This window comes from Alternaria alternata (genome assembly GCF_001642055.1).
Source record: "Alternaria alternata strain SRC1lrK2f unplaced genomic scaffold CC77scaffold_3, whole genome shotgun sequence".
Lineage (NCBI taxonomy): Eukaryota > Fungi > Ascomycota > Dothideomycetes > Pleosporales > Pleosporaceae > Alternaria > Alternaria alternata.
The window spans coordinates 644,837-666,737 of NW_017306192.1; the positions used below are offsets into that span (position 1 = coordinate 644,837).

General features: G+C 51.6%; 12 protein-coding genes across 12 annotated transcripts; 7 read left to right on the forward strand and 5 right to left on the reverse strand.

Annotated features, from left to right (window-relative positions):
* Positions 1 to 801: 801 nt before the first annotated feature.
* CC77DRAFT_522085 (hypothetical protein) lies at positions 802 to 2,881 on the forward strand. The gene is made up of 5 exons (XM_018532012.1): positions 802 to 1,332; positions 1,392 to 1,848; positions 1,902 to 2,340; positions 2,406 to 2,575; positions 2,631 to 2,881. Exons 1-5 carry the CDS (start codon positions 1,198 to 1,200, stop codon positions 2,654 to 2,656), a joined length of 1,227 nt encoding a protein of 408 aa, XP_018389856.1. The 5' UTR covers positions 802 to 1,197; the 3' UTR covers positions 2,657 to 2,881.
* Positions 2,882 to 3,105: 224 nt separating this feature from the next.
* CC77DRAFT_927921 (hypothetical protein) lies at positions 3,106 to 4,014 on the reverse strand (the record flags this gene model as incomplete). The annotated part of the gene is made up of 2 exons (XM_018534015.1): positions 3,106 to 3,612; positions 3,817 to 4,014. 2 exons carry the CDS (start codon positions 4,012 to 4,014, stop codon positions 3,106 to 3,108), a joined length of 705 nt encoding a protein of 234 aa, XP_018389857.1.
* Positions 4,015 to 5,040: 1,026 nt separating this feature from the next.
* CC77DRAFT_1057659 (hypothetical protein) lies at positions 5,041 to 5,595 on the reverse strand (the record flags this gene model as incomplete). The annotated part of the gene is made up of 4 exons (XM_018528042.1): positions 5,041 to 5,076; positions 5,133 to 5,235; positions 5,351 to 5,402; positions 5,457 to 5,595. The coding sequence occupies 4 exons, from the start codon at positions 5,593 to 5,595 to the stop codon at positions 5,041 to 5,043; spliced, it is 330 nt and encodes a 109-aa protein (XP_018389858.1).
* A 1,056-nt stretch (positions 5,596 to 6,651) lies between these two features.
* On the forward strand, positions 6,652 to 8,448 carry CC77DRAFT_928061 (MFS general substrate transporter; the record flags this gene model as incomplete). The annotated part of the gene is made up of 7 exons (XM_018534028.1): positions 6,652 to 6,835; positions 6,885 to 7,064; positions 7,111 to 7,206; positions 7,259 to 7,359; positions 7,406 to 7,458; positions 7,523 to 7,758; positions 7,829 to 8,448. 7 exons carry the CDS (start codon positions 6,652 to 6,654, stop codon positions 8,446 to 8,448), a joined length of 1,470 nt encoding a protein of 489 aa, XP_018389859.1.
* Positions 8,449 to 8,602: 154 nt separating this feature from the next.
* CC77DRAFT_927443 (hypothetical protein) lies at positions 8,603 to 9,616 on the reverse strand (the record flags this gene model as incomplete). The annotated part of the gene is made up of 1 exon (XM_018533991.1): positions 8,603 to 9,616. The coding sequence occupies one exon, from the start codon at positions 9,614 to 9,616 to the stop codon at positions 8,603 to 8,605; it is 1,014 nt and encodes a 337-aa protein (XP_018389860.1).
* A 315-nt stretch (positions 9,617 to 9,931) lies between these two features.
* CC77DRAFT_1016819 (DUF254-domain-containing protein) lies at positions 9,932 to 13,119 on the forward strand. The gene is made up of 4 exons (XM_018524285.1): positions 9,932 to 11,060; positions 11,113 to 11,984; positions 12,487 to 12,668; positions 12,793 to 13,119. Exons 1-4 carry the CDS (start codon positions 10,367 to 10,369, stop codon positions 13,034 to 13,036), a joined length of 1,992 nt encoding a protein of 663 aa, XP_018389861.1. The 5' UTR covers positions 9,932 to 10,366; the 3' UTR covers positions 13,037 to 13,119.
* A 48-nt stretch (positions 13,120 to 13,167) lies between these two features.
* On the reverse strand, positions 13,168 to 14,440 carry CC77DRAFT_1005446 (NAD(P)-binding protein; the record flags this gene model as incomplete). Its single annotated transcript, XM_018523347.1, has 2 exons — positions 13,168 to 14,363; positions 14,410 to 14,440. The coding sequence occupies 2 exons, from the start codon at positions 14,438 to 14,440 to the stop codon at positions 13,168 to 13,170; spliced, it is 1,227 nt and encodes a 408-aa protein (XP_018389862.1).
* An 837-nt stretch (positions 14,441 to 15,277) lies between these two features.
* CC77DRAFT_1057664 (hypothetical protein) lies at positions 15,278 to 15,667 on the reverse strand (the record flags this gene model as incomplete). The annotated part of the gene is made up of 3 exons (XM_018528043.1): positions 15,278 to 15,366; positions 15,417 to 15,510; positions 15,638 to 15,667. The coding sequence occupies 3 exons, from the start codon at positions 15,665 to 15,667 to the stop codon at positions 15,278 to 15,280; spliced, it is 213 nt and encodes a 70-aa protein (XP_018389863.1).
* CC77DRAFT_520627 (hypothetical protein) lies at positions 15,375 to 16,307 on the forward strand. Its single transcript, XM_018532009.1, has one exon. It carries the CDS (start codon positions 15,759 to 15,761, stop codon positions 16,224 to 16,226), a length of 468 nt encoding a protein of 155 aa, XP_018389864.1. The 5' UTR covers positions 15,375 to 15,758; the 3' UTR covers positions 16,227 to 16,307.
* CC77DRAFT_520628 (hypothetical protein) lies at positions 16,308 to 18,164 on the forward strand. The gene has a single exon (XM_018532010.1). It carries the CDS (start codon positions 16,389 to 16,391, stop codon positions 17,808 to 17,810), a length of 1,422 nt encoding a protein of 473 aa, XP_018389865.1. The 5' UTR covers positions 16,308 to 16,388; the 3' UTR covers positions 17,811 to 18,164.
* CC77DRAFT_522385 (hypothetical protein) lies at positions 18,165 to 19,221 on the forward strand. The gene is made up of 2 exons (XM_018532013.1): positions 18,165 to 19,090; positions 19,143 to 19,221. Exon 1 carries the CDS (start codon positions 18,518 to 18,520, stop codon positions 19,031 to 19,033), a length of 516 nt encoding a protein of 171 aa, XP_018389866.1. The 5' UTR covers positions 18,165 to 18,517; the 3' UTR covers positions 19,034 to 19,090; positions 19,143 to 19,221.
* Positions 19,124 to 19,584, forward strand: CC77DRAFT_1016827 (hypothetical protein). Its single transcript, XM_018524286.1, has one exon. It carries the CDS (start codon positions 19,320 to 19,322, stop codon positions 19,554 to 19,556), a length of 237 nt encoding a protein of 78 aa, XP_018389867.1. The 5' UTR covers positions 19,124 to 19,319; the 3' UTR covers positions 19,557 to 19,584.
* Positions 19,585 to 21,901: the final 2,317 nt, after the last annotated feature.

The following is a 21,901-nucleotide window of genomic DNA, read 5'->3' on the forward strand; positions in this document are numbered from 1 at the left end:
CGCATTCGGTGGGGCGCATGATGCTGTGTAGGAGATGTGGCTAGGGGCAGGGTAAATGGTAGATGGCTGAAGTAAGGGCCGATGGGTTGGTTTCGGAGATGGACTGGGATGGCAGAGTACCTATGTTAGAGGATTTGGAAGGAAATGATGTGAGAGACTTTGCGATGGGTAAGCACATAGGAATGCAGAAGTATAGATACCAATTAGAGTCGCAAAAGCAAGAATGTCACGACCGAATGTCGCCCAAAGTATTGCAATCCCTCCCATATCCAGAACAGATGCCGTACAACAGCATTAGTCGAGCCCAGCTCCAAGGAAACAGATCTGCCCCTAGTTGGACCCACCCTGGCCCTAGGGATCGTCGGTGTTGCCGTCTCGCGTACGAGACCGGACGAGCTAACTAGCCTTGTAGCTCGCTGGCATCGTGGCATCCCACGCGACCCCATGTCACGAATGGCAGAAAGAGGCTTCGACGGGAAGAGGAGGGACGAATTGGGCATGACGGACTGTTTGACGAATGGGAGGGCTACTGCGATGGGAGATGCGGCACTGGGGACTTGTCGTGCCTTGGGCCCACCAGCCAGACTGCCTTGACAGGCCTTTTCCGTTTTCTTTCATCTCCGTAGCGACTTATTTCCATCGTGCACGCCCCTAAATTGTCTGGATCCCCTACTGCTCCCAGAGATCCTCAGTCGTGTTGCCTATTGTCGAAATTGGTCTTGTCTACTCAGACATCTGGAGTTGAGTGAGATTTGAAGAGGCCCACGGGTTTGGAAGCTTGGATGCATCATCGGTAGCTTTGTCAGAGCTCAGCCTTAGCCATCCTTACCAGCCAAACCCCGCGCTACTACCGCATCTCTCGACGTTACCGACGCACCGTCAGCCGCACTCTATTACAGGACTGACGACCGCTTTCTTTCGCGTCTTATTTGAAGCAGTGAAGAGCGCGCTCCCAAACGGGCATTTGATCTCCCATCGTTCACGGCTATTCGGCATCTCCGCCTGAACGCGCGCACTTTGGAAGAAGCCCCGACCTCAATCGCACACTGTAACTCGACATGTCCTACTATCCCGGCCAGCAATACCACGGCGGCGGTGGCTACGGCGCCCCTCCACCGCCTCAGAATGGCTATGGTGGCCCGCCTCCACAAGGATACCCGCCTCCACAGCAGAACTACGGTGCTCCGTGAGTAGAGAATGACGAGTAATGCTCCACGGGTGCTGACGGATACCAGTCCTCCACAGCAATATGGATACCAGAGCCCACAACCACCCTACAACAACAACTATGGTCAACCTACGCCGCCTCCGCAGCAGTATGGATACAACCAGGTGCGCATATGGCATGCTGACAAGCAAACCATGGCTGGAGTCGAGGCTAATTTGCACAGGGACCACCACCACCACAGCAGTATGGCAACTACGGCCCACCGCCTCCGCAACAACCTCCCCGTCCGGGCATGATGCCCACAGCCAACAGCAATCAATGGACACATGGAAACCACAACGCGCCCCCACCACCGCCCTCGGGCGCACAGAACTTCGGCCATGGCGCACCCAACGGCTATTCGTTTCAATACTCGGCATGCAACGGTCGACGGAAAGCCCTCCTGATTGGCATCAACTACTTCGGCCAACGAGGACAGCTTCGCGGCTGCATCAACGATGTGAAGAACATGAGCACATACTTGAACGAGTTCTTTGGCTACAAGCGGGAGGACATGGTCACGTTGACCGACGACCAGCAGAACCCCATGAGCCAGCCGACTAAAGCCAACATCTTGAGAGCGATGCATTGGCTGGTCAAAGACGCGAGGCCAAACGACTCTTTGTTCTTCCACTACTCAGGTGCGCCTCTGCTTTTATACCGTGCTGCTTTCAGCCATGCTAACTCACACTAGGCCACGGCGGTCAAACCAAGGATCTCGACGGCGACGAAGATGATGGCTACGACGAGGTCATCTATCCAGTGGATTTCCGCACGGCCGGTCACATTGTCGACGACGAGATGCACCGTATCATGGTCACACCCCTCCAGCCCGGTGTGCGACTCACCGCCATCTTCGATTCTTGTCATTCCGGCTCCGCCCTTGACCTGCCTTACCTCTACTCCACCCAAGGTGTGCTCAAGGAGCCCAACTTGGCCAAGGAAGCTGGTCAGGGTCTGCTGGGCATCGTGGCGAGCTATGCGCGTGGCGACATTGGCAGCATGATTGGTGGTGCCACAAGTCTGTTTAAGAAGGCAATGAATGGAGATGAAGTGCACAAGAAGAACCTAAGAACGAAAACTAGCCCTGCCGACGTGATCATGTGGAGTGGATCCAAGGATACGCAGACTTCGTAAGTCTCTCCCCAACCCACCTCTAGATTTGATGCAGGCAATACTAATGCTGGACACTTTACAGGGCCGACGCAAGTATTGGTGGAGAAGCTACGGGAGCCATGTCTTGGGCTTTCATCTCTTCGCTCCGCAAGAATCCTAACCAAAGCTATGTACAACTGCTCAACAGCATCCGTGATGAGCTGCAGGGCAAATATGACCAAAAGCCTCAATTGAGCTGCAGTCATCCGTTGAGTGAGTGCTTTCCCATACCTCGCTATGAACGGGAATGGCAAACTGATTGAAATAGATACCGATCTGCTGTACGTCATGTAGACGTGTTTTTTCCGCAGATGAGGTTGTTGTAAGATGAGGCTATAATTCCGGATTTGGTCGTAGGGAATACTGTCTGACAGAGTGATACCATGACGCACCCATCCTTGGATGAAGAAGAAGTAGTAGTTGGGTGCAAAAATGCATTTTATCATGATCGAGTATACAACTTCTTTTGTATATACTTGGGGACGAGATACGACGGCGTTTCGAACAGGTCATTTGCAGTCATTGGAAGAGGGTGATCTTGGGGTAAAAGGAATCGTTATTCATTGCCATAGGGTATCGAACTTTCTTGTCTATCAAAGCTCGTCGACATGTATCCCTCTTGTAGCGCCATCGCTATCCATTATCATCGTTAATCATGATGCAACCGTATACTTCTGTGGTTGTTAAAGAGGCCTTAGAGCACTCCCTCAAAAGGGTATCTTGACTTCTCACCTGCTCACACCCTAAACATCAGCCATCTCCTCATCAACCCAATCTCTCCAACTCCTCCACTCGCCCCAGCCCAACCCCACCTTCTTCCCCTGGTACCTCACAACCCTCAACGAAACCTTGTTCCAATCCGCCTTCTTGCCATTCCATCCAGCCTTCCTCATTAGACTAACCAGCGCTTCTTCCTTGGTCCACCCTTGTTCGCTCGCAACATCAGGCAGATACGTACTCCCGTAGCGTCTACCCTTTTCGTGGAAACTGATCCGCAAGCCATGTTTGCCAATCTCCCAATCCATGGCATCGTCAACAGGCTCAAAATCTGTGAGGAGAGTGACAGCGCATTCGAGGGTTGGCAATTCGCGTGTGGTAATAGGCGAGAAACGCGTATCGTCGAATGCGGCCGTCAGCGCGTAGTCAGAGAGACCTTTGGTGAGTGGTTGTGCTTCAAAGGTCCCGATACAGCCCCGGAGTCGCTTGTCGCCAGAACGTGAGATTGTGTTCCACGTTACGAATAACGGATGCTCTTCCTCCTCCTCTTCCTCGCCTTCTTTGTCAGTCAAGTTTGTAGAACTGCTGCTCTGGCTTGTAAGACTGCTTGGTGTCTCGCTGCTCGGGCCACTGGGCGTCGAACTTGCGCTTTGCAGGCTTGAGGAGCTAGCTGACGAGGGAGGAGAGGCTAGGATACGCGATATAGCGGCGGGTTTGTATGAGCCATCTGCTGATACGGACGCGGACGCGGATGCAAGTGCGGCTTGTTCTGCTTGTTCTGCTTCGGTCTCATCTTCGAGCTCAGAGGTTGTGGTGGGTTCCGAGTTATATTTCGCCCAGAGGTGTTCGACTTGGGCTAGAGTGAGAGAAGGGCGCTTCTCGAGACTTGCGACAAGGCTTTCGAAACAATATGCGCAGTGCGCTTGTGTAGCCATGGTGGGGTGTTGGAAGGACCGACGCTGACGTTCGATGGGAGCGAGTAGGCGGGGGTTTGAAGGGCTGGCTGGACGCACGATCGGGGAGGACTAGATAGTGGAGAAAGAAGGATTAGAAATATAGCCTTTTACAACACAAGATAGGAAAGAAGTATGACGGCTGAATCCGGGGTGTAGGGCTGCTAGCTGATCGGGTCGGGTTGCGGCAGGGCTGTGCAGTAACGTCAGGAACCGGAACGTCTCGGCCGACTTGCCTCCGCGGAGAGATTCCAAGAGCGTGACGATTGTCTGTCGATATATGGCAGTTGTGCACGCTGTCGCACCAACTCCGGAGGGCCGACGTAGTTACCAGAGAGAGAGGGAGCAATGTGACGGAGGTGGTGAGGCGCCAGAGATAACCCCGCCGATCCGGCAAATGGTACCTTGGGAAGGCGTCATCATCTGAAATGAACAAAAGGAGATGCACAATCTGGAGAGTAAAATGTTATTCATTGCGATACAACTGAATGTATACTATTTTGCGAGATACTATCTGCACAAGCTCCCTAAGAGATGCACCGAAAGTCCCAAAACTCTGATTCAACAGTTGGTATGTAACCCCATCTTCATGCACACGTACCTTATGGGGTAAAAGGTCGTGTGTTTGGTAATGATGGGGATGATTGTTCTTGCCACGATAGATATTCCTTCAGCAGGTCGAGCATGGGAGAGCTCTGTTGCTGTACACACTAATGGCTGGGTTGAGGTTGGTGCCTCGTTGATCATGTCTCTCACTTACCTGAAGACGTTGCGAACGGTCAAACAGCCTAACACATCACTTGGACAGTCGCGCGCTGGTGGAACCGACCTGACTTTTCGACTTATTTCATTGCCACATTTCATGCCTGCGGTAGGCGTGAAGCCGCGTGCTCCAATCCCTTGAGTTCGAAGCTGTCATAGAAAGTCCGAATGCCATTGACGCCGACCAGATGTCTCATAAAGGAATCGAAAACCGCCATCGTCGCTCGCTCGTAATCGTATCGTCCTTTATGCCGCGTCGCGCTTGCCCTCCTTGACCTCCTTCTGTATGGTTGTTAGCGAGCCGCGTTTCCGTGTAGGAGTGAGCCGTCGGTACGCACCAAAGCGCGCATGGTGCCGTGAAGAGCATGCCTGTGGTTCCTCCTGAACTTGGGGTCGGTTCCCTTGAGCGAGGGGTAACGGTGGGTCTTGGGCTTCTTGATACTGCATTGCCATTGTATCAGCTTTTTGTTCTCAACAACGCATTCACGATCCTTCGCGTTGTAGATGGACTATCCGCGGATTCATGGCGCGTGCGATGGAGGAGGGTGATGCGTACCCGTTTCGGTGGTTCTTCTTGGACTGGTTGTGCTGGGACGAGTTCTTGGATTCTGCACAGTTGCATTAATATCTTGGCAGTAACAAGTGAGTTCTTGTAGACGTACTGGCCATGGCGACGGTTGTTGTTGTCGATTTGGCTTTGTGGTATTGTCGAAGAGCTGATGTCGGAACTGGTCGAATTTGCGCTCTGTCTGTGGTCACCAGTAAGCGAGTAGTTACTGGCGCTAGTGCGTCTTGGTGCATAATCCCTGGCCCTGGCTTTGCACATCTCGCGCCATCACCATCACCATCATCATCGCCACATCCAAGCTATGATCAACGCTTCCTACTAGTATCTACAAAGCGATTACACATATTTCATGGAGTGGTGGCCATAACACCACTCGCGCGGGCCTCGCGTTGTCGTCGCATCACCTTCGACTCCAGCGAGCACCACGGAAACGATGCCGTGACTAGCAGACACTCGCCTATCTCGTAAGGTGGTCTCATGAACAAGTCGGGTTCTTAAAAACCTATCAGGCTGTACAGGTATGTTCATGGATGTAGTGTTGACGTCTACGTTCTGTCTATCCAAATTGGCGTATGCCATCCATCTTCATCGCCTAGTGCCATCCTTGTTCGTAAATTCTTCGTCACTATCTTCTACCCAACCCATGGCATCCGGACATATCGTAGACCACATCTCGGAACACTGTGGAAGAGCTGTGTATTGCGAAAACACCCAGAGTGCAGTCCCGACATATCGCACCTGTCGTACGAAGAGGCTCAACTCTATCGAGTCGGTCCCCGACCATACTACACACTAAAGGTATGCAATACATTATGTGTTCTACTATGTTAGCGCAAAATACTGCGTATACTTCTAGAGTATACTAAAATGTAGGGTTGACATAAGTGCTGGGTCTATTCAATAAAAAGAGCTCCTTCATACGTGCTGTCTCAGCTGCGGCACTACTGTTTCCTTTGTCGCTTTGCCCTACCAACATTTCAAGTCATGCAAAGCTAGTCACCATTTTGACGTATCATGGCTTGTCCTTTGACGATCAGCGGAAAACGTGCGGCACTGTTCCATCACTTGGCTTGCTTCTTCCCCGCAAAGCGGAAGCGTAACCGTTCACCGGGTGTGCAAGTCGGCGAAAGGCGACCTCATCTGATTGGCTACAACCATCAAGTTTCGTCCACCCTTACTGATGTAAGAGGAATTGCATGCAGCTACAAAGCGCCTGTCACACAAGCATTACTACTATTTATCCTGCAACCCAAGTCTTAGCAAGCGCCGCGTCCTCTACCAAATCAACCATGGCGAATCCGGCTGAGAAACCATCGAGTTTGCCAGACAATAAGATCGAGATCATCAACGATACCCATGGAAATAACATAGACCCAATCGCTGAGAAGAAGCTACTTCTCAAGTGCGACCTTCGCGTTCTTCCGCCCCTCTTTGTCCTGTTCCTCTTAGCGTTTCTGGATCGTGTCAACATCGGTACAGTCATCCATTTCTAGTAGTGTGTTCACTGCACTAACGTGCCTAGGCAATGCGAAGATACAAGGACTAGTCGAAGACCTGGACATGACAGGACCGCTGGCTTATCGCTACAATATCGCTCTATTCATATTCTTCGTTCCTTACATCCTCTTCGAGGTGCCGTCAAACTTGATCTTGAAGAAGCTCAAGCCTTCAACATGGCTCAGCTTGATCATGGTACTCTGGGGTGAGTTCTGATTATCTTCGTATGTGTCCATACTAATGATAATCAGGCCTCTCAACCATCGGGATGGGACTCGTGAACAATTTTGAAGGCTTGGTAGCCATGCGCGTTCTGCTAGGCTTCTTTGAGGCAGGATTGTTTCCTGGTGTGTGATAGATTTACATTAGGATATGAGCTTCAAAACTAACCTTGCATAGGTTGTGTGTACCTCATCTCGATGTACTACAAGCGTTATGAGCTACAATGGCGCCTCACACTGTTCTTTACTGCAAGCATCATCGCTGGCGCCTTTGGAGGTGTAAGTATTCCCGCGTCACTTTGTGGCTCAGACTAACTTTCCCCAGCTCCTCGCATTTGCTATTGCTAAGATGGACGGCATTGCAGGTTATGGAGGATGGTAAGAACCCAAATCTACCAAATACATGCGGAACAGACACTAACTCTGCAAACCAACGATCTAGGCGGTGGATCTTCATTATAGAAGGTATCATCACAGTTGTGGCTGGTGTTGTTACAAAGTTCTGGGTCACAGACTGGCCAGAACAGGCAAAGTTCCTCAACGAGGAAGAGAGAGCCCTTCTCATAGCACGACTCAGTGCCGATACCGGTGATGCTGTGATGGATAGGCTGGACAAGAGAGCAGCGAAGAGGATATTCTCCGACCCTAAGATTTACCTGGGAACAGCTGCATACTTCGGTAAGGACCTTTGCTGTCCACTCTATCTACTTTTGCAGACATATGCTGACCATACACCCCCACGTGTAAGGAATCGTGAATACTGGCTATGCTGGGTCTTTCTTCACCCCAACAATCGTCAAAGAACTCGGCTACACCTCCGCCGCCGCCCAAGTACGGTCGATTCCTATCTTCGTGGTAGCAACTATCACTGCGGTCATCACGGCATGGCTGACCGATCGCCTCCGCCATCGCTACTGGTTCTGTATCTTCGGTCTCGTCGTCGCATCGATTGGGTACATCATGCTTCTTGCGCAAGACAACCTCTCAGCTGGCGTCAAGTACTTTGCCCTCTTTCTCATTGTACCGGGTGGTTACATCACTCAGCCTGTTGTGCTCGTTTGGATGTCCAACCTTGTATCTGGACACTACAAGCGATCCGTCAGTTCTGCGATGCAAGTTGGGTTCGGAAACCTAGGAGGCATCGTGGCGAGCAACATCTTTTTGCAGAGTGAAATGCCGACATATCCGACAGGATACGGAGTTAGCCTGGGTATGTTGTGGATTTGTGGTGCCGCTTGCACGGCACTTTTCTTCATGGTAAAGTGGGAAAATGCAAAGAGGGAGAGGGGTGAGCGGGATGGGAGGCTGCAGGAGGTAGATGCCGATAATTTGGGTGATGACCATCCAATGTTCAGGCTCACGTCTTGAATTAAGGATGCGCGAGTTCAAGTCACTTCTATCAGCGATACACCCATCAGGTTTGTATTGAACAGAGTGAGCAGAGTGATGAAAATGGCGTCCAGCGAGCATGTGTTCGGCGTCCTGTATGAGTACTCTGATTCGCGTGATGCAGATGTCATTCCTATAGTATCTGCCAGTCTTTGTCGGTGTCCATAGGACTCATCGCGGCGTCGGTCCAATCATCTTCAGATTCATGCCCAAGTTCGGTATCGGATTTGTCGACCTGAGAGGAAGGAGACGCCTCGTGAAACTCATCATCACTCGTTGACTTATCTCCTGCCGTGCCAAGCTCTTTATGTAGAGCATTATGAGCATCGTCTTGTTTACCCAAATTGTCTTCTTGAGTCTTATCGTCTTGAATTTCCTCAATGAACGTCTCTGACCGTGTTCTGTGCGGTACCGCACTCATATCTTCCAAGAACATCCTAGAATCATTGTATTCTCTAGTCTCTTCATTCCACCGGTTGCATCGAACGGCAATAGTGACATCTTCTCTGTGTAGAAGGACACTGAATTCGCTCGCCGCACTGTAAAGTTTCATCTCATCATCCCAGATGTTGAGGTGCAACATCTTGAATCCTGGCAAGTGTTGCAAGATGTATCCGCTTAGCTCCGAGTATGCTCTCCTAGTCGCAGCGTCGGAAGCGTCTTCTTCGTAGGGCTGGACTAGAAGGGATAGACATGAGACATGTTGGCGGGCTGATACGCTGATGCTCTCCAACCACTTGTGTGTAGCATATGCCTGGTACCGTCCCCGCGGGCAAGGGCCTGTTAGGAAAAGGAAGTTCCGACTTCCATACGCTATCGGCTCCGCATCTTCGTAAATCTCATCCCGTCGGTCCTTCTCCTCTTTTGTCGCAGGCCTTAGCATATTGATTGGCCCATGAGGGGCTTGTAATACCCATAGCCCTTCATCTCCTGTTTTGAAGCGGAGCTCGGGGCCTGCACAACTATAGCGGGTGTAGATGTGACCTGGCTCGTTTTCGTCTTGCGAAAGGAGATTGTATCTTGGACAACGGCAAATATCGATCTGGGTGTGTCCGACGAAAGTGGTGTTACTGGGATTCTCAAGATAAGGCCAATCCAGAGTGTAGTTGAACGTCGTTACATCATCTGGTGTTGAGGGATGTGGCATTGATTGGATTGGGCTTTGGTACATAGCATCGGCTTGAGGAAAGGCTCCTGATCTCAGATGCGTGGTGATTGGATACTACAAGTTCCGACTGAACTTAAGACTCCCTTACTGCAACACGATGTTGCCGCCCAAGTCAAAAGAAGGGAAGCAAGGGAGGTGGTGGTTGAATTCGGTTCACTTCCTTACTTTTTCGTCAAATCGCCCAAACACGAGGCTGTTAATAGGTCATTATGCATACCGCTATTCTCACTACGCCGGAAATACCAAGCACGCTATAGGAGAGTCTGGCTAAGAATAGACGAACGCGTTGACACAGCTGAGTACGAGACGGCGATAGGAAACCAAAGACAAGCGTGGGGTAGGTCAGCGATGGTGGTGGTGGTGGTGTTGTCGGTGAAGTACATCAGAGCTCAGAAATGGGCATGGCGGGTGAGACGTGCATATAGGAGCTATTTGTGGGGTCCGGTGAACAACAAGCACATGTATGAGGTGACGGCCTGGCACGGATAGTGCACTTCCGCGCATTTTGTTTATGCAGAGGTGTCTCTAGAGGCGAAATGGTAGTCAGACAACCCTCTAGTCGACCATCCGGTGTCGATGACAGCGCAGCAACGTCATTGGTCCATGCGTGATGGATCACCTGGGTAAGCGTCACGATCACCGAGCTTCGCGACATGCACGCCTCTGTTGACGCGCCATGTCATAACAAACAACAATCCGCTGTGTGGATGACCCTCGCCCGCTGTCTTGATGGCCGAGACTGGGAACGCTGAGCCCCAGACGCCGATCTCTGAGGGGCCCAGCTCGCCCACGACGCCGACGCAGAAGAGCAGCAATGGTTCGGCCAAGTCGATGACAGGGGAGCCGATTGAGCAGCAGGACTTTGCCAATCCGACGCTCAGTATAATACAAAGCTTTTCGCGCAGCACCTCTACAGGCTCGCTGGCGTCAAAAGAAGAAGCCCCGCCGCCGCTGCCACCACGACCCGGACTCGGTCTGCTTTCACGACCCTCGACGTCGCACTCTACAGCGCCCGGAAGACCACAGCTCCTTTCCAAAGCCACCACACAGCTGTCCGTGGCGAGGACACAGGCATTTGCCACAGACGCCAAAGATGAGTCGCCAACGTCTTCTGGGCCCAAGCCGCGCGACGTCCTGGGCGCAAACCTAGGCTCTCATAACCTCAGCGACGCCGACGACAGCGCGAGCATACGCAGCTATGCGCCAACGATAGAGGCAGCAGGGTACCAGGAGAGCATACTGGGCGAAGTCATGGGCCAGGTTGAAAAGTCGGAGCAAGAGAAGTCGCTGCTCAGGACATTGGGTCACAAATTCGTCGATGCCGAAGCGCAGAGCATGTTTCCCCCAGATCCGTATTTCGAGGCAGCTTTCCATCGCGAGTTTGACGACGTCGACGACATGGCTATGGACGGATCGAACGAAGGTCAGACGCATGGCATGTACCTAGACGTAGCTCTTACTGATGTAGTCAATAGAAGCCGTGATGCACCAGTGGCGCGCAAAGCTGAAGCATTTCCTCATCCTCTCGAGTGCCGGCAAACCTATATATAGCCGACACGGCGACGACCAGCTCATCACAAACTACATCGGCGTCGTACAGACCATCATATCCTTCTACCAATCCACCAACGATACATTGAGAGGTTTCACAGCGGGACATGTACGCTTCGTCGTCATGTCAAAGGGCCCGCTCAACCTGGTCGCCATCACACGGCTTCCAGAGAGCGACTCTCAGCTTCGGTCGCAGCTGGAAGCACTCTACATGCAGATCCTATCCACCCTTACCCTTCCTAGTATGGAGCGCATGTTTGCTGCACGCGCCAATTACGATCTCCGTAGACCGCTGCAGGGCACGGAGACGCTACTATCAGCGCTTGCAGATGGCTTCACAAGAGGCTCACCATCGACATTGCTCTCCGCTCTCGAGTGTCTCAAGCTTCGCAAATCCCACCGCACCACCATCAACAACACCCTCTTGAAAACCCGCTCCGACAACCTGCTCTACGGTCTCTTGGTAGCATCCGGAAAGCTCGTGTCCGTTGTCCGACCCAAGAAACATAGTCTACACCCCGGCGACCTCCACCTGATCTTCAACATGCTCTTCGAAGCTGGCAGCGTCAAGGCTGGGGGTGGAGAAAACTGGATCCCACTATGCTTACCAGGCTTCAACAACACCGGTTACTTGTACATGTACGTCAGCTTCCTCAACCTAGAACACCCAACGGAGCAGATGCAAGAGCGACCTCGCACGAGCGACGGCGCGGACGATGAGGTCGCGGTCCTCCTGATTAGTGCGGAGAAGGAAAGCTTCTTCGAGCTTAGACGTATGAGGGATGATTTAGTCGAGGTAGGCTCACCCGGTTTCCTTACACTCCTTTACAAAGTCTCCTTAATGTCCAGGATACCGGGATGGTACATCAGGACGCGTGGATCGTTGGTCAAGTGGTCTCTCCGTGCCGTCCCACGACGTTGTCCCGTGCCTTGAGATTATGCCATCGAACCATGTGGGCTCGCACGGAATCGGAGGGTAAATTCCCTCATTTTTTCGGCCTTCTCTCATGGGTTCTCATGGGATTATTCCCGTATACCGTATTGTACATCTGCCGTACAAGGCTCACGGGCCACCGTTGCCATTCGGCTTCGGACGTCAGCAGCTCCGATGCTCCTTGTCGTACCTCCGCCTCGGGTTCCGTGTCTCCCCTACCTTTCGCCCCGTTCTCACATCCCCTCGGCCTTTCGGCCGTACCGCTCGTCTGGTTCGTGTTCGACTAGGATTACCTGAGAGTAGAGAGGTGCACGGAGAATCGCACTAGTTAGATGTATTTTTTGGCTAACGGGTATTTCCGCAGAACTTGCAGCGCAATGGATCCATTGAGGCTATACGTACAGCGGTCCAGCAAGGGCGTCCCACTTGCACGGATATCGTGCCCGGGAGTCCGTTGAGACACTTTCTGTACAAGTCAAGGGGTAACGTGCAGTTTACCATGCCGAGTTACACACCGTATTTTGAAGATGACTTGGAAAGGAGACGGTATGTGGCTCTTTGCATCCATGATCTTACCATTCTTTTCCTCTGGCACTGTCCCGCTTTGCATGATTCGTTTTCGTCATGTACTATTACCAAGACGCCTTGCTAATACTCATCTTCTGTCTAGATTGATCAACCTCTACAGCAAACTCCATAGTAACGTGCACAACAAGCCATCAACGCTCAAGGTGCATCATGAGACGAACACGACGTGTATAGCGTTGGCGTGGAGTACACCGCTGTTTGAACTATATGCTGTTGCACCGGCCAATACATCGAGGGCTGCGCTGGCGCAGAGTGCGAATAAAGTCATTCAGTGGGTGCGACGAGAAGAAGAAAGGGTATTCATTATAGGAGGCGCTGTGTTCTGATAGATCATCCATGCAAGGTAAGAAGAACCACGGCGCTATAATACCCATCAATGCAGAAAATCATAAGAGTATGTGTAATACACATTGTATCATTCTTCTTATCTTACCTGTGGTTCGAACAACCATCTTAGCTAAGCTTTTGGCAAGACACCGGCTCCCTTCATTTGCTCAAACACATCTTTCAAACTCGCCCACGTATCCCTATACCCTGTCCAACCGCACTCCCTCGCCTTACTCATACTAATCACCAGATCGAAACTGCGTCCCAACACGAAGCCCAGGAAAGCCCAAGTCGCTTTGTCGAAGATTTCCTTATCCAGGCCTTTGCGCTCGGCAAAGCTTTCCCACGCACTCTTGACATCAGTACGTTGCGACCACTTGACCAGATCAATTTGCTGCTCCACAACACTCTTCTGCAGTACCGGCGTTCCCTGAATGCCAATCTCGTTTGCTACCACACTAATGGGAGGTTCAGGCGCCATATCCATGGTACTCCACATGTCCCCATCGCTACTATGTGCACCCTCGAACTGATTGCGTTTGACGCTGCCACCAAAATACTCGACGACTTTAGGCCAAAGGTTCTGCCAGCTCTCCATATCACCGTTGACGACGTTGAAAGCCTGGTTTGCAGCGCGTGGCTCGAGAGCGGCCCAGTTACAGAACTCAGCATGGAGTTTGGATGATGTGAAGGAATCGAATTTTGTGTAAAATGCAGGGGAACCGGGGAAAGTAAGGCCATCATTACCGGAGAGTTCCTTGGATACGAGGGCGTAGAGAGCGATGGCAGTGGAAAGATTCATAAAGTTTCCCATTGCAAATCCAATGACGTCGTTGGGATAAGTCGCAACCCATTCTTTGGAATGTTTCTTGCAGAAGTCGTGCAGGATATTTTGCTGGTTATAGTAGAAGTTTGGGGGCCACTTGGATGTATCAGTGAGCCAGGGAGCATCCTCTGTCATGGGCTGTTTAGGCATTCCCAAGTGGACACCGTATTGCTTTGCGCCACATACTAGAATGATTCGCTTGACATCTGAGATTGCCCCCGTCTTTTCAAGGGCGGACAGGAAGTTGGACAGCATGCGGCCGTTGACTTCCCAAGCGTCGTCTTCCTTGTCTTGGGCCAGGTAGGCGGCAAAGAAGATGTACTCTCCGCGTACACTTTTGAGGTCATTGGCCATGTCATCAGGAGAGGACTGTAGGTCAATGTGATTGTGGATGACGTTGTCGGAATAGTCTTCCTTCTTACTGCGGGAAAGGGCATGAATGGTCGGCCATTGTTGGCGGTGTTGGCTGAGTTCTGAGACAATCTCACGGCCCAGGATGCCTGGGTTCGTCAATTCAGGAATGGATGAAGCGAGAGTGATAAGTACCAGTGGCACCGGTTACTATTGCAGAGGGCATTTTGCAGCGTGGTTGTTGTATGTTTTGGTTGTTGTCTAGGTTGAGGTACTGCTATAAGAGGGTGACTGTGACCATGCATGACGTAAGGATGCTTTCATGAAGGTATGTCACAACCCAACCTCATGGATAAGCGTCCACTTGGTGAGGTAGTAGATCTGAAATGGTGATGCGTCTCCGGCTAGTCCATCCAAAGACTTGCATCGATGCGGTAATGTGTCAGTCACAAAAGTGTACTGTAATCGCGTGATCCATTCATCATGGAGGGTGCTCGGTGGATGCTTGATAGATAATTTGCAGCTACTCGAGTCGGCTGAGGATATTTGTATTGTAGAGAAAGCGCTACGAAGTTTGATTGGCGTCGTCGGATTAGAGTATATGACAGTAGCAGAATACCATGATCAACGCAGGACTACATGAACCCACGAACTCAATATTCACACATTCAGTGCATCAACCCCCAAATGGATGTTGTTTCCTTTTGCCGTGTGTTTCAGTACAGCCAGCAGTTCTCTTGTCGGGCTAGAACAAAGTGAACCCAATACGACCTAGCAGGAAATGTAGTGAATGAAGAGCACTGCATGCTCAGCCCACCCAGACATCACATGGATTTGCGTGTCTGGCAGACGTGTTTTCCAGCCTTCTAGTGTCCTTGTTCCTCGAAGACGCCCCATCGTTTACATGTTTCGTGGGTGGCGCTTGCCGCAGAACGTTTGACCGTTGTGTTCCGATATCATGCCATGACAGCTGCCACGTGGCGCGGGTGTGCAACGTAACCGTTATGCGTTTCGTATGTGTGGATGAAATGAGTGGAGGGGGCGACGTGAACCGAAGGCGCTTTCACTTGGGCGGACGCTTTTGCCATGTGAGCTCCCGGAATTGATTCTTGACCTCATCCTTGAAGTGATCAAGCGATGATGGGCCCGTCCCTACAGTGTGTTAGCAGCCGCAGTTTTGATCAGACGGGATAGAGACATACGGCCTTGGCCATTCTTCTGCTCAAAGTCTGGCAGCCTGTTGATCTTTCGATAGGCCTTTTGCACGGCGCGATTAAATCCCGGGGATCGGATGAGCTTGGAAGAGTCAGCAACTGGAGCGGTGTGTGGCAGCAAAGGGATTATCGACGTGCCTTTGCGACGGCCCAAGCCTGTTCCGAGCTGTCAGTTTGATATGTCTGTTTCGTTTGGACATGGCACATACCTCGAAGAGAGCAAACCAAGGTGCAACCATGGCGTATTCAATGTGGCATTCACAGGTGGCAGTAGCTGCTACGGCAAAGTAGCAGGTGTACGCAGGCGTTGCGTTTGTTGGCCGAGGGAGGATGGTGGCGACGGCGTGCGGGTGTGGTGGGTGTGGTGGACGCAGGGCGCGGAAACAACCAGATGGACAGGGAATGGGCCTGCCAGCAATTGTGACACGACGACGGCGCCTGACGTTTGCAAGTGGATCCCCACTCCAGCAATTGTTTCCTCTGCTGTGCTACAAAGTGCTGCGCTCCAGACATGACATGCATATCACCTGGCCCACGGCTACATTTTTCCATCCGTCGCTGACACCCCCGCCAGCTGCTCCACTACGAGGCTCGCCTGCAGCCCCTCGTCGTCTAGACCATCTTTCGCTCGACCTGGTTCTTGGACACTACACTACTACCATCGCAGCAGACATCGACCTAGGGAGGCCCCGGACCCCCACGAGTAGTCGCACACGTGTCAGTGGAGGCATAACATCTGCCGCACTCCACTCTCCAGCCTATCTTTCCTTTCTTGGGCGCGCCACGACCTGCACCTAACCGTCTCCCGTCACCATTCCGTCTTCAAACTTTCCTGTCCCTCCATTGCCAGAACCCGAATCATCCCACCACAGCACCGCAAACTTCTTCAAACTGCATAAACTCCGCGCCCTCCGGCGCAAGGCGAAGCTCAAGGGCGTCCTCATCAGGACCGACCCAGCCATGGCCACGGCCGGCGTTCCCATTTCCCCCTCGTCGTCCAAGCGCTCCCGTAGCAAGGACAGCACGCGATCAGTCACCACCTCGTCCCTCAACACGCCCGCCGCCAACACGCCCTCTGCAAGCACCAGCAGTCTCGTCATCAACTCGTCCGTCACAAGCACCCCAGCCACAGGCCATGCACATGGCCACGATGCTGTCCCGTATCCCGCCTTCCTGACGTCGCCCAAGGACATTCACACCAAATGGAATCGCTTGGAGATGGCCCAGGTCGAGCGCCTGAGGGACAGCACCCAGGCCGGCGCTTCGGAAGAGGCTCCCAAGTGGGCGAGGTGCTTCGGCGAGGATTATGCCAACCGTAATCGCTACATCAACGTTGACCCATACCAATCCAACAGAGTCCACCTTGAGGTACCAGACGGCCATTTCGACTACATCAATGCCTCGCCCATAGTGCTCGAGACGACAAAGTCTGCGACGGAGCTCAAGTACATTGCAACACAAGGACCCAAAGCAGACAGCTGGTCGCACATCTGGCGCATGATCTGGAAGGAGAACCATTCGCCCGCAGTCATTGTAATGCTGACCCAGACCCACGAGGCGAACCGAGAGAAATGCTACCCCTACTACCCGCAATCCTTGTCGAATCCAGATATGCGCATCAACGAGCACGACGAGTTTCAAGACGGCTTCATACACAATCTCCACCTAGCCTCGTACACGACAGACGAAGAGGCTAGGACACAAGTAAGGGAAATCGACATGACAACAGATGATGGCAGTGAGTCGAAAAAAATCTGGCATCTGCTCTTTGCTGGCTGGCCTGATTTCTCCGTGCCTGAAGGCGACGATCGCGCTGGTATGCTGAAGCTAGTGGATATATCGCGGTCCAAGAACACGGACAATTCGACCAACCCACGAATCGTTCACTGCAGTGCAGGTATCGGCCGCAGCGGAACCTTTATCGCGCTTGATTGGCTCATGCAGGAGCTCCAAGAGGGCGCACTGGACGATGTACCTGACGACGAAGATCCTATATTAAAGGTTGTCGAGATGCTCAGAGACCAGCGAGCTGGCATGGTTCAGTCCAAGGTTCAGTTTCTCTTCATCTACGATGTCCTCCGTGAGCAATGGTGTGAACGGTGGATCTCTCAGCATCCGGACGAAGCAAACCGACTCGGTCTCGCCACTGCAGCAGCTCCTTCTGACGGTGTAGAAATTACTTCTGACAATGAGCAACCTGCACTCAAGCGCCAGAAATCGATACACAATAGCGAAGCCGCCGAGAGCCTCCAGCTCCCACTACTAGCATCACGACCGTCGAGTTCACGGGGCGCTTCGAGTTCACCAGCGCCAGACGCACGCGCACAGTTAGAGGCTGAACTTCAGGAGGCCGACCTGGAGTACGAGAAGGGCAAGACTTAGTGGTTTTTACCAAGAGCTCGTCGGACGCACATCAAGGTGTCATCATGGATTTCATCTCCAGTCGTCCATTCATATCATACCTTCGATATTGTCCCGCCTTCTGATCCTGGCACTCCGCCTATGATCGTGGTTACTGGCGTGGACAGCGATATTGAGCAGCAGGACGGTGCTGTCGATCTTGAAGCAAACGATCAACCCCCTGCTTACAGTCGCGCACCCCCTGAAATCACCTTGCTAGATTCACGTCCTGTTTTCGCGTACATACGCGGCCCTCAACATATCGTTTTGTTGACAATGGGTGTTATTTCGGTCTTGGTTGTTGGCTTTATGTTTGTGTACTGGGATACTCTAGATAGAGTTTAATTGTGTGTGTTTTTTTATGTAGGGAAGCGGGAAGCATAGCGTTGCGGAATACCCCTTGAATTGGGTCGGTTTGGTTTCGGTCACTGCGGCGGTAAGCAAAGCGAAAGCAATTTAGCCTACATTTCGCCTTCATTATGGGTAATTTCAAACTCCCATTGTCCGCTGTCTTTTTGGTCTCTGTATTCGTCTTAGGTTAGTGATGCTGTTCTTATCCGCCTGCTGCTTAGCACTACTAACAAGTTCACGTTTTCTCATATACCTCAATCCAAAGAACACCCTAAAGATATTCGTTAGAACTACAGATGAGAGACCTGAATAACATAGACATTGGTATGCCCTAGAGTATGTTTTGGATACTCCGTGTCGAACGGGGTAACTACGTATACCTGTCTTCTTACGAAACACAACTACGGTCAAACATTAGGGCTTACTTGCTCGACTGCCTCCCAACGTCGCTCCGCTCCCGTAAATCTAGACTCCCGGACAAAGATCTACCATGTTTAGTCAACAGGATTGCCCAAGAAATGCTGATGTATTGTAAAGCATGCACATGTACCCGGTACAGTATCCACATTACCCCGGATTACTATCTCGCATTCCCACTCCGATGTCTTCTTAGTAAGGACCACGGAATAGTTCCGTGTCGGACTCCCCGTTGCTTGCTCAGCTTCATGACTCATGCTGGCTCGCAGGTAGATGAGCTGCTTTGTGGAACAACCTGCTCATTGAATATACTTACGTCCGTCCGCTTTCTACACAGAACAATCCTTGTCGTAAAGGCAGTCGCTGGACTGCACATCCATATACGGAACGACAAGACACTGCGAGTAGCGTTAGAGTGCGCCGTGGCGTTGGCCTAGATGAGAAATGGACCTTGGTGTTCAAGATGTGGATCTCTTCAGCTCGAGTCGCCTCAAGTAGCTGATACACACCACTCCAATCAACCTTACATACTAACCGACTGGCTAGCTCACCAGCTGCCCATTCGTCTACCTATCTACGCGCCCTACTACTAAGCAGCCACAAGATTGCTGTTTCGCACCTCCAGCCATGTCATCAATTCCATACAGCCATCTCACCTCCCAAAAAAACTAGCAGTCAGGACGTGTCATCTTGCTCTCCAGTGGAGCGACTTGGCAAAAGATGATGGCCTCGACTTGGATTCAGGTTGCTGCCTGTCTCGCTTATCGTGAGTTGTTCATGGCTGATTGGTTCGCGGTGTTTCTTGCGGGAAGTGCACGATCGGTGTGGGGAGCGGGCGCATGTAAGCTTACTTGCGCGGGGTTTTCAAGCGTTTCTGGGTCTGAGCATGTACTGCATGTTGTTCGATATGATATCGTTGATTTGAAGGCTATGCTTTGCTCGAATATGCTGTCGTCTTGATTCTCATGCCTGTGGGCATGATGATGTGCTAGTGCCGAGCTAAGATGAAGTGTTAAGAAATACATAAATCTCTATTGCTGCTCCGTACTTCTCGATTCAGGTATGCAGAATTCTTGGGCACTCTATGTCCTATCATCGTATCGTTTCCAATACACGGATGCACATATGATGCACGTCTTGCGAATAGTGCCCAGTTTCGCCGCTCTATCTGATTCACATCTTACCTCAGCGTTTGCACATTGAAAAACATAGTTTTGACTGCATGCCTTTTGAACCCAGGCTCCCAGTGCGAAGTGGAGCTTTACTGCTGAGGCGGGATTTTAGTCTAGGTAATCGTCGGGGATAAGTTCCCGTAGTGGCGAGCTTAGAAATGGGGGTTGTGACGTTATCTTGACTCTAGGGGTAAGAATCATTTTCACTACCTAGTCGCACATCGTCAAGCGGCAGTCGTTGGAGGAAAGATCTGCCACAGGCTAGATGAACGTCGTAATATTTTGCGTTATTCGAGAGCGGTGTCAAAGCCGCGAAGTAAGGGCTGATTGATAATCGTAAAGAGGCGATACTTGAGCACGTGGTGCGTGGTAGTGGCTAGAGATCGAGAGTCTCGAGACGTTTTGTAGAGGTCGATGAGATGACGTCCCGAAAGACGCGACATAAGGCCGATACTCATCGGACTACGTTGGTGATCGACAGATTGACACGACATTTGAGTTAGCCAGGGGGACCGTATCACAGGCTGTGTTCCTTGAATACAGACATTAAGATTCAGCCGCATCTGTATATCGATGTTCTGTGATAGCCGTTTTACAACACTAACAGTTGCTGATTCGTTGTGGCCACCAAATCCGGGTTGAAGTTTGGACCGCTGCGGCGGGGCATCTCCTCCTTCGCTTCGCATGAATACTCACCAAGAACGAACATGGGTCCAAATGGGGCAATATAACCTTGTCATCATTGCCCAAAAGCTCCAGGTGCGCTTATAGCCGACCCCGTTTCGGCCTGTCTTGAACACACGGTGACGTTACTGAAAATCCTGCTTGTGCAGAACTTCCACCTGCAGCATGCCGTTTATGTCACGAAGACATTGTAATGGTCACAGATGATAAGGTGCAAGCGAAAGCTGTGTACTGCCGCTGAGAAGTCTAAGCAAGGTTGTTCAGCCGTTCTTGGTGGCCTTCTTTGCGCAGATGTTGAAGGCTGTAGCTGGGGTGCCACATGGGTGCTGATCAGCTGCATGTAAAGCCGTCGCACAAGTACCGTTCGATACGGATGTCTCTTGGGTATTCAAAGTGGTGCGGTACGAGTGGCTCGTCGCCGTTCTGTTTACCGCACGCTCGCGATAACGAAGGTGGCGTATTGCGCACACTGAGAATCTGCTGCAATGGGAGAGACCTAGTGGTGGGTTACGATACGCATCGATCAGGCTGTTACCAGCAGCAAGGTAGTGGGGGTCGCATCCCATCCTAATATGAAGACGCACGTGTCGCATGTGAAGCTTCTTCCCCCACACGCTGCCAACTAATATCTCTTTCTGACCAGGCAGTCTGGAGTACAGGTATTGGTGATTGTAAGTATGCAATAGCACCAACGACACCATGCATTGACACCAGTGGCCTTTCCAGTATAAAATTGTTTCTAGACAAGTTGTGGTCCATAAATGAGCAAAGATTTTGTGCGGACGGGCGGGCATCCAGAGGTATTTCGAAGCAAACAGGTACGGGCGTATGGACGCCAATTGCCCCGTTCCGCACGTCGATCTCGGACAGTCATCTTCGTCCAAGAAATCAGAGTGTCGGAAGGGCCGAATACTCGTGTGCGACAAGCCGAAACTAAGTTATTTCGAACAACGTTCGTACGATCGCTGACTTTGTCATCGAAGGAATGCTCCATTCTTGGACCCGCTGGTCGTCAAGATCGTGACTGATTGTTGACCTACCGTGGCAGGTTTGCCGTGTTCTCTCACAGAGAGACTTTGTGCTAGTCGGACTGACAAGAAAGGAAGGGCGATGGCGTATGTGAAAGCGCTGTACAACAACGTCATAATTGAAGCTCAGAACTGAACGCAGGTGGCTGACACAAAGACGCGCACTCATGAAACGAGTCTCGACCATCGCGATCATGGTCCAAGTGGGGATGCTGTTCGCTCTCGGCGAAACCAGTGAGCTGGCGCTTGGAGCTGGGGTTCCCCATCCAGTTGTGGATATGCTGTAAACGGGTCGATCATGATCACCAGGTCCTTCGCGGTCGCGTTACGGATATTACCGACAAGTAATTCCTGCAGTTATTCGTGATGCTGTCACATGGATGATGCATGCTACAAAAGTCGGTATGTTGATGCCGTCAAG

Excerpts from the sequence above, each read along its gene's own strand:
- CC77DRAFT_520627 (XM_018532009.1), top strand. The coding sequence starts at position 15,759 with ATGGTGGCGACGGCGTGCGGGTGTGGTGGGTGTGGTGGACGCAGGGCG.
- CC77DRAFT_522085 (XM_018532012.1), top strand. The coding sequence starts at position 1,198 with ATGACGAGTAATGCTCCACGGGTGCTGACGGATACCAGTCCTCCACAG. Across the intron at positions 1,849-1,901 it reads TTTGTTCTTCCACTACTCAG|GCCACGGCGGTCAAACCAAG; the intron begins GTGCGCCTCTGC and ends AACTCACACTAG. Across the intron at positions 2,576-2,630 it reads GAGCTGCAGTCATCCGTTGA|ATACCGATCTGCTGTACGTC; the intron begins GTGAGTGCTTTC and ends TGATTGAAATAG.
- CC77DRAFT_1016827 (XM_018524286.1), top strand. The coding sequence starts at position 19,320 with ATGGCCTCGACTTGGATTCAGGTTGCTGCCTGTCTCGCTTATCGTGAG.
- CC77DRAFT_1016819 (XM_018524285.1), top strand. The coding sequence starts at position 10,367 with ATGGCCGAGACTGGGAACGCTGAGCCCCAGACGCCGATCTCTGAGGGG. Across the intron at positions 11,985-12,486 it reads TGAGGGATGATTTAGTCGAG|AACTTGCAGCGCAATGGATC; the intron begins GTAGGCTCACCC and ends GTATTTCCGCAG. Across the intron at positions 12,669-12,792 it reads GATGACTTGGAAAGGAGACG|ATTGATCAACCTCTACAGCA; the intron begins GTATGTGGCTCT and ends TCTTCTGTCTAG.
- CC77DRAFT_522385 (XM_018532013.1), top strand. The coding sequence starts at position 18,518 with ATGTTTTGGATACTCCGTGTCGAACGGGGTAACTACGTATACCTGTCT.
- CC77DRAFT_520628 (XM_018532010.1), top strand. The coding sequence starts at position 16,389 with ATGGCCACGGCCGGCGTTCCCATTTCCCCCTCGTCGTCCAAGCGCTCC.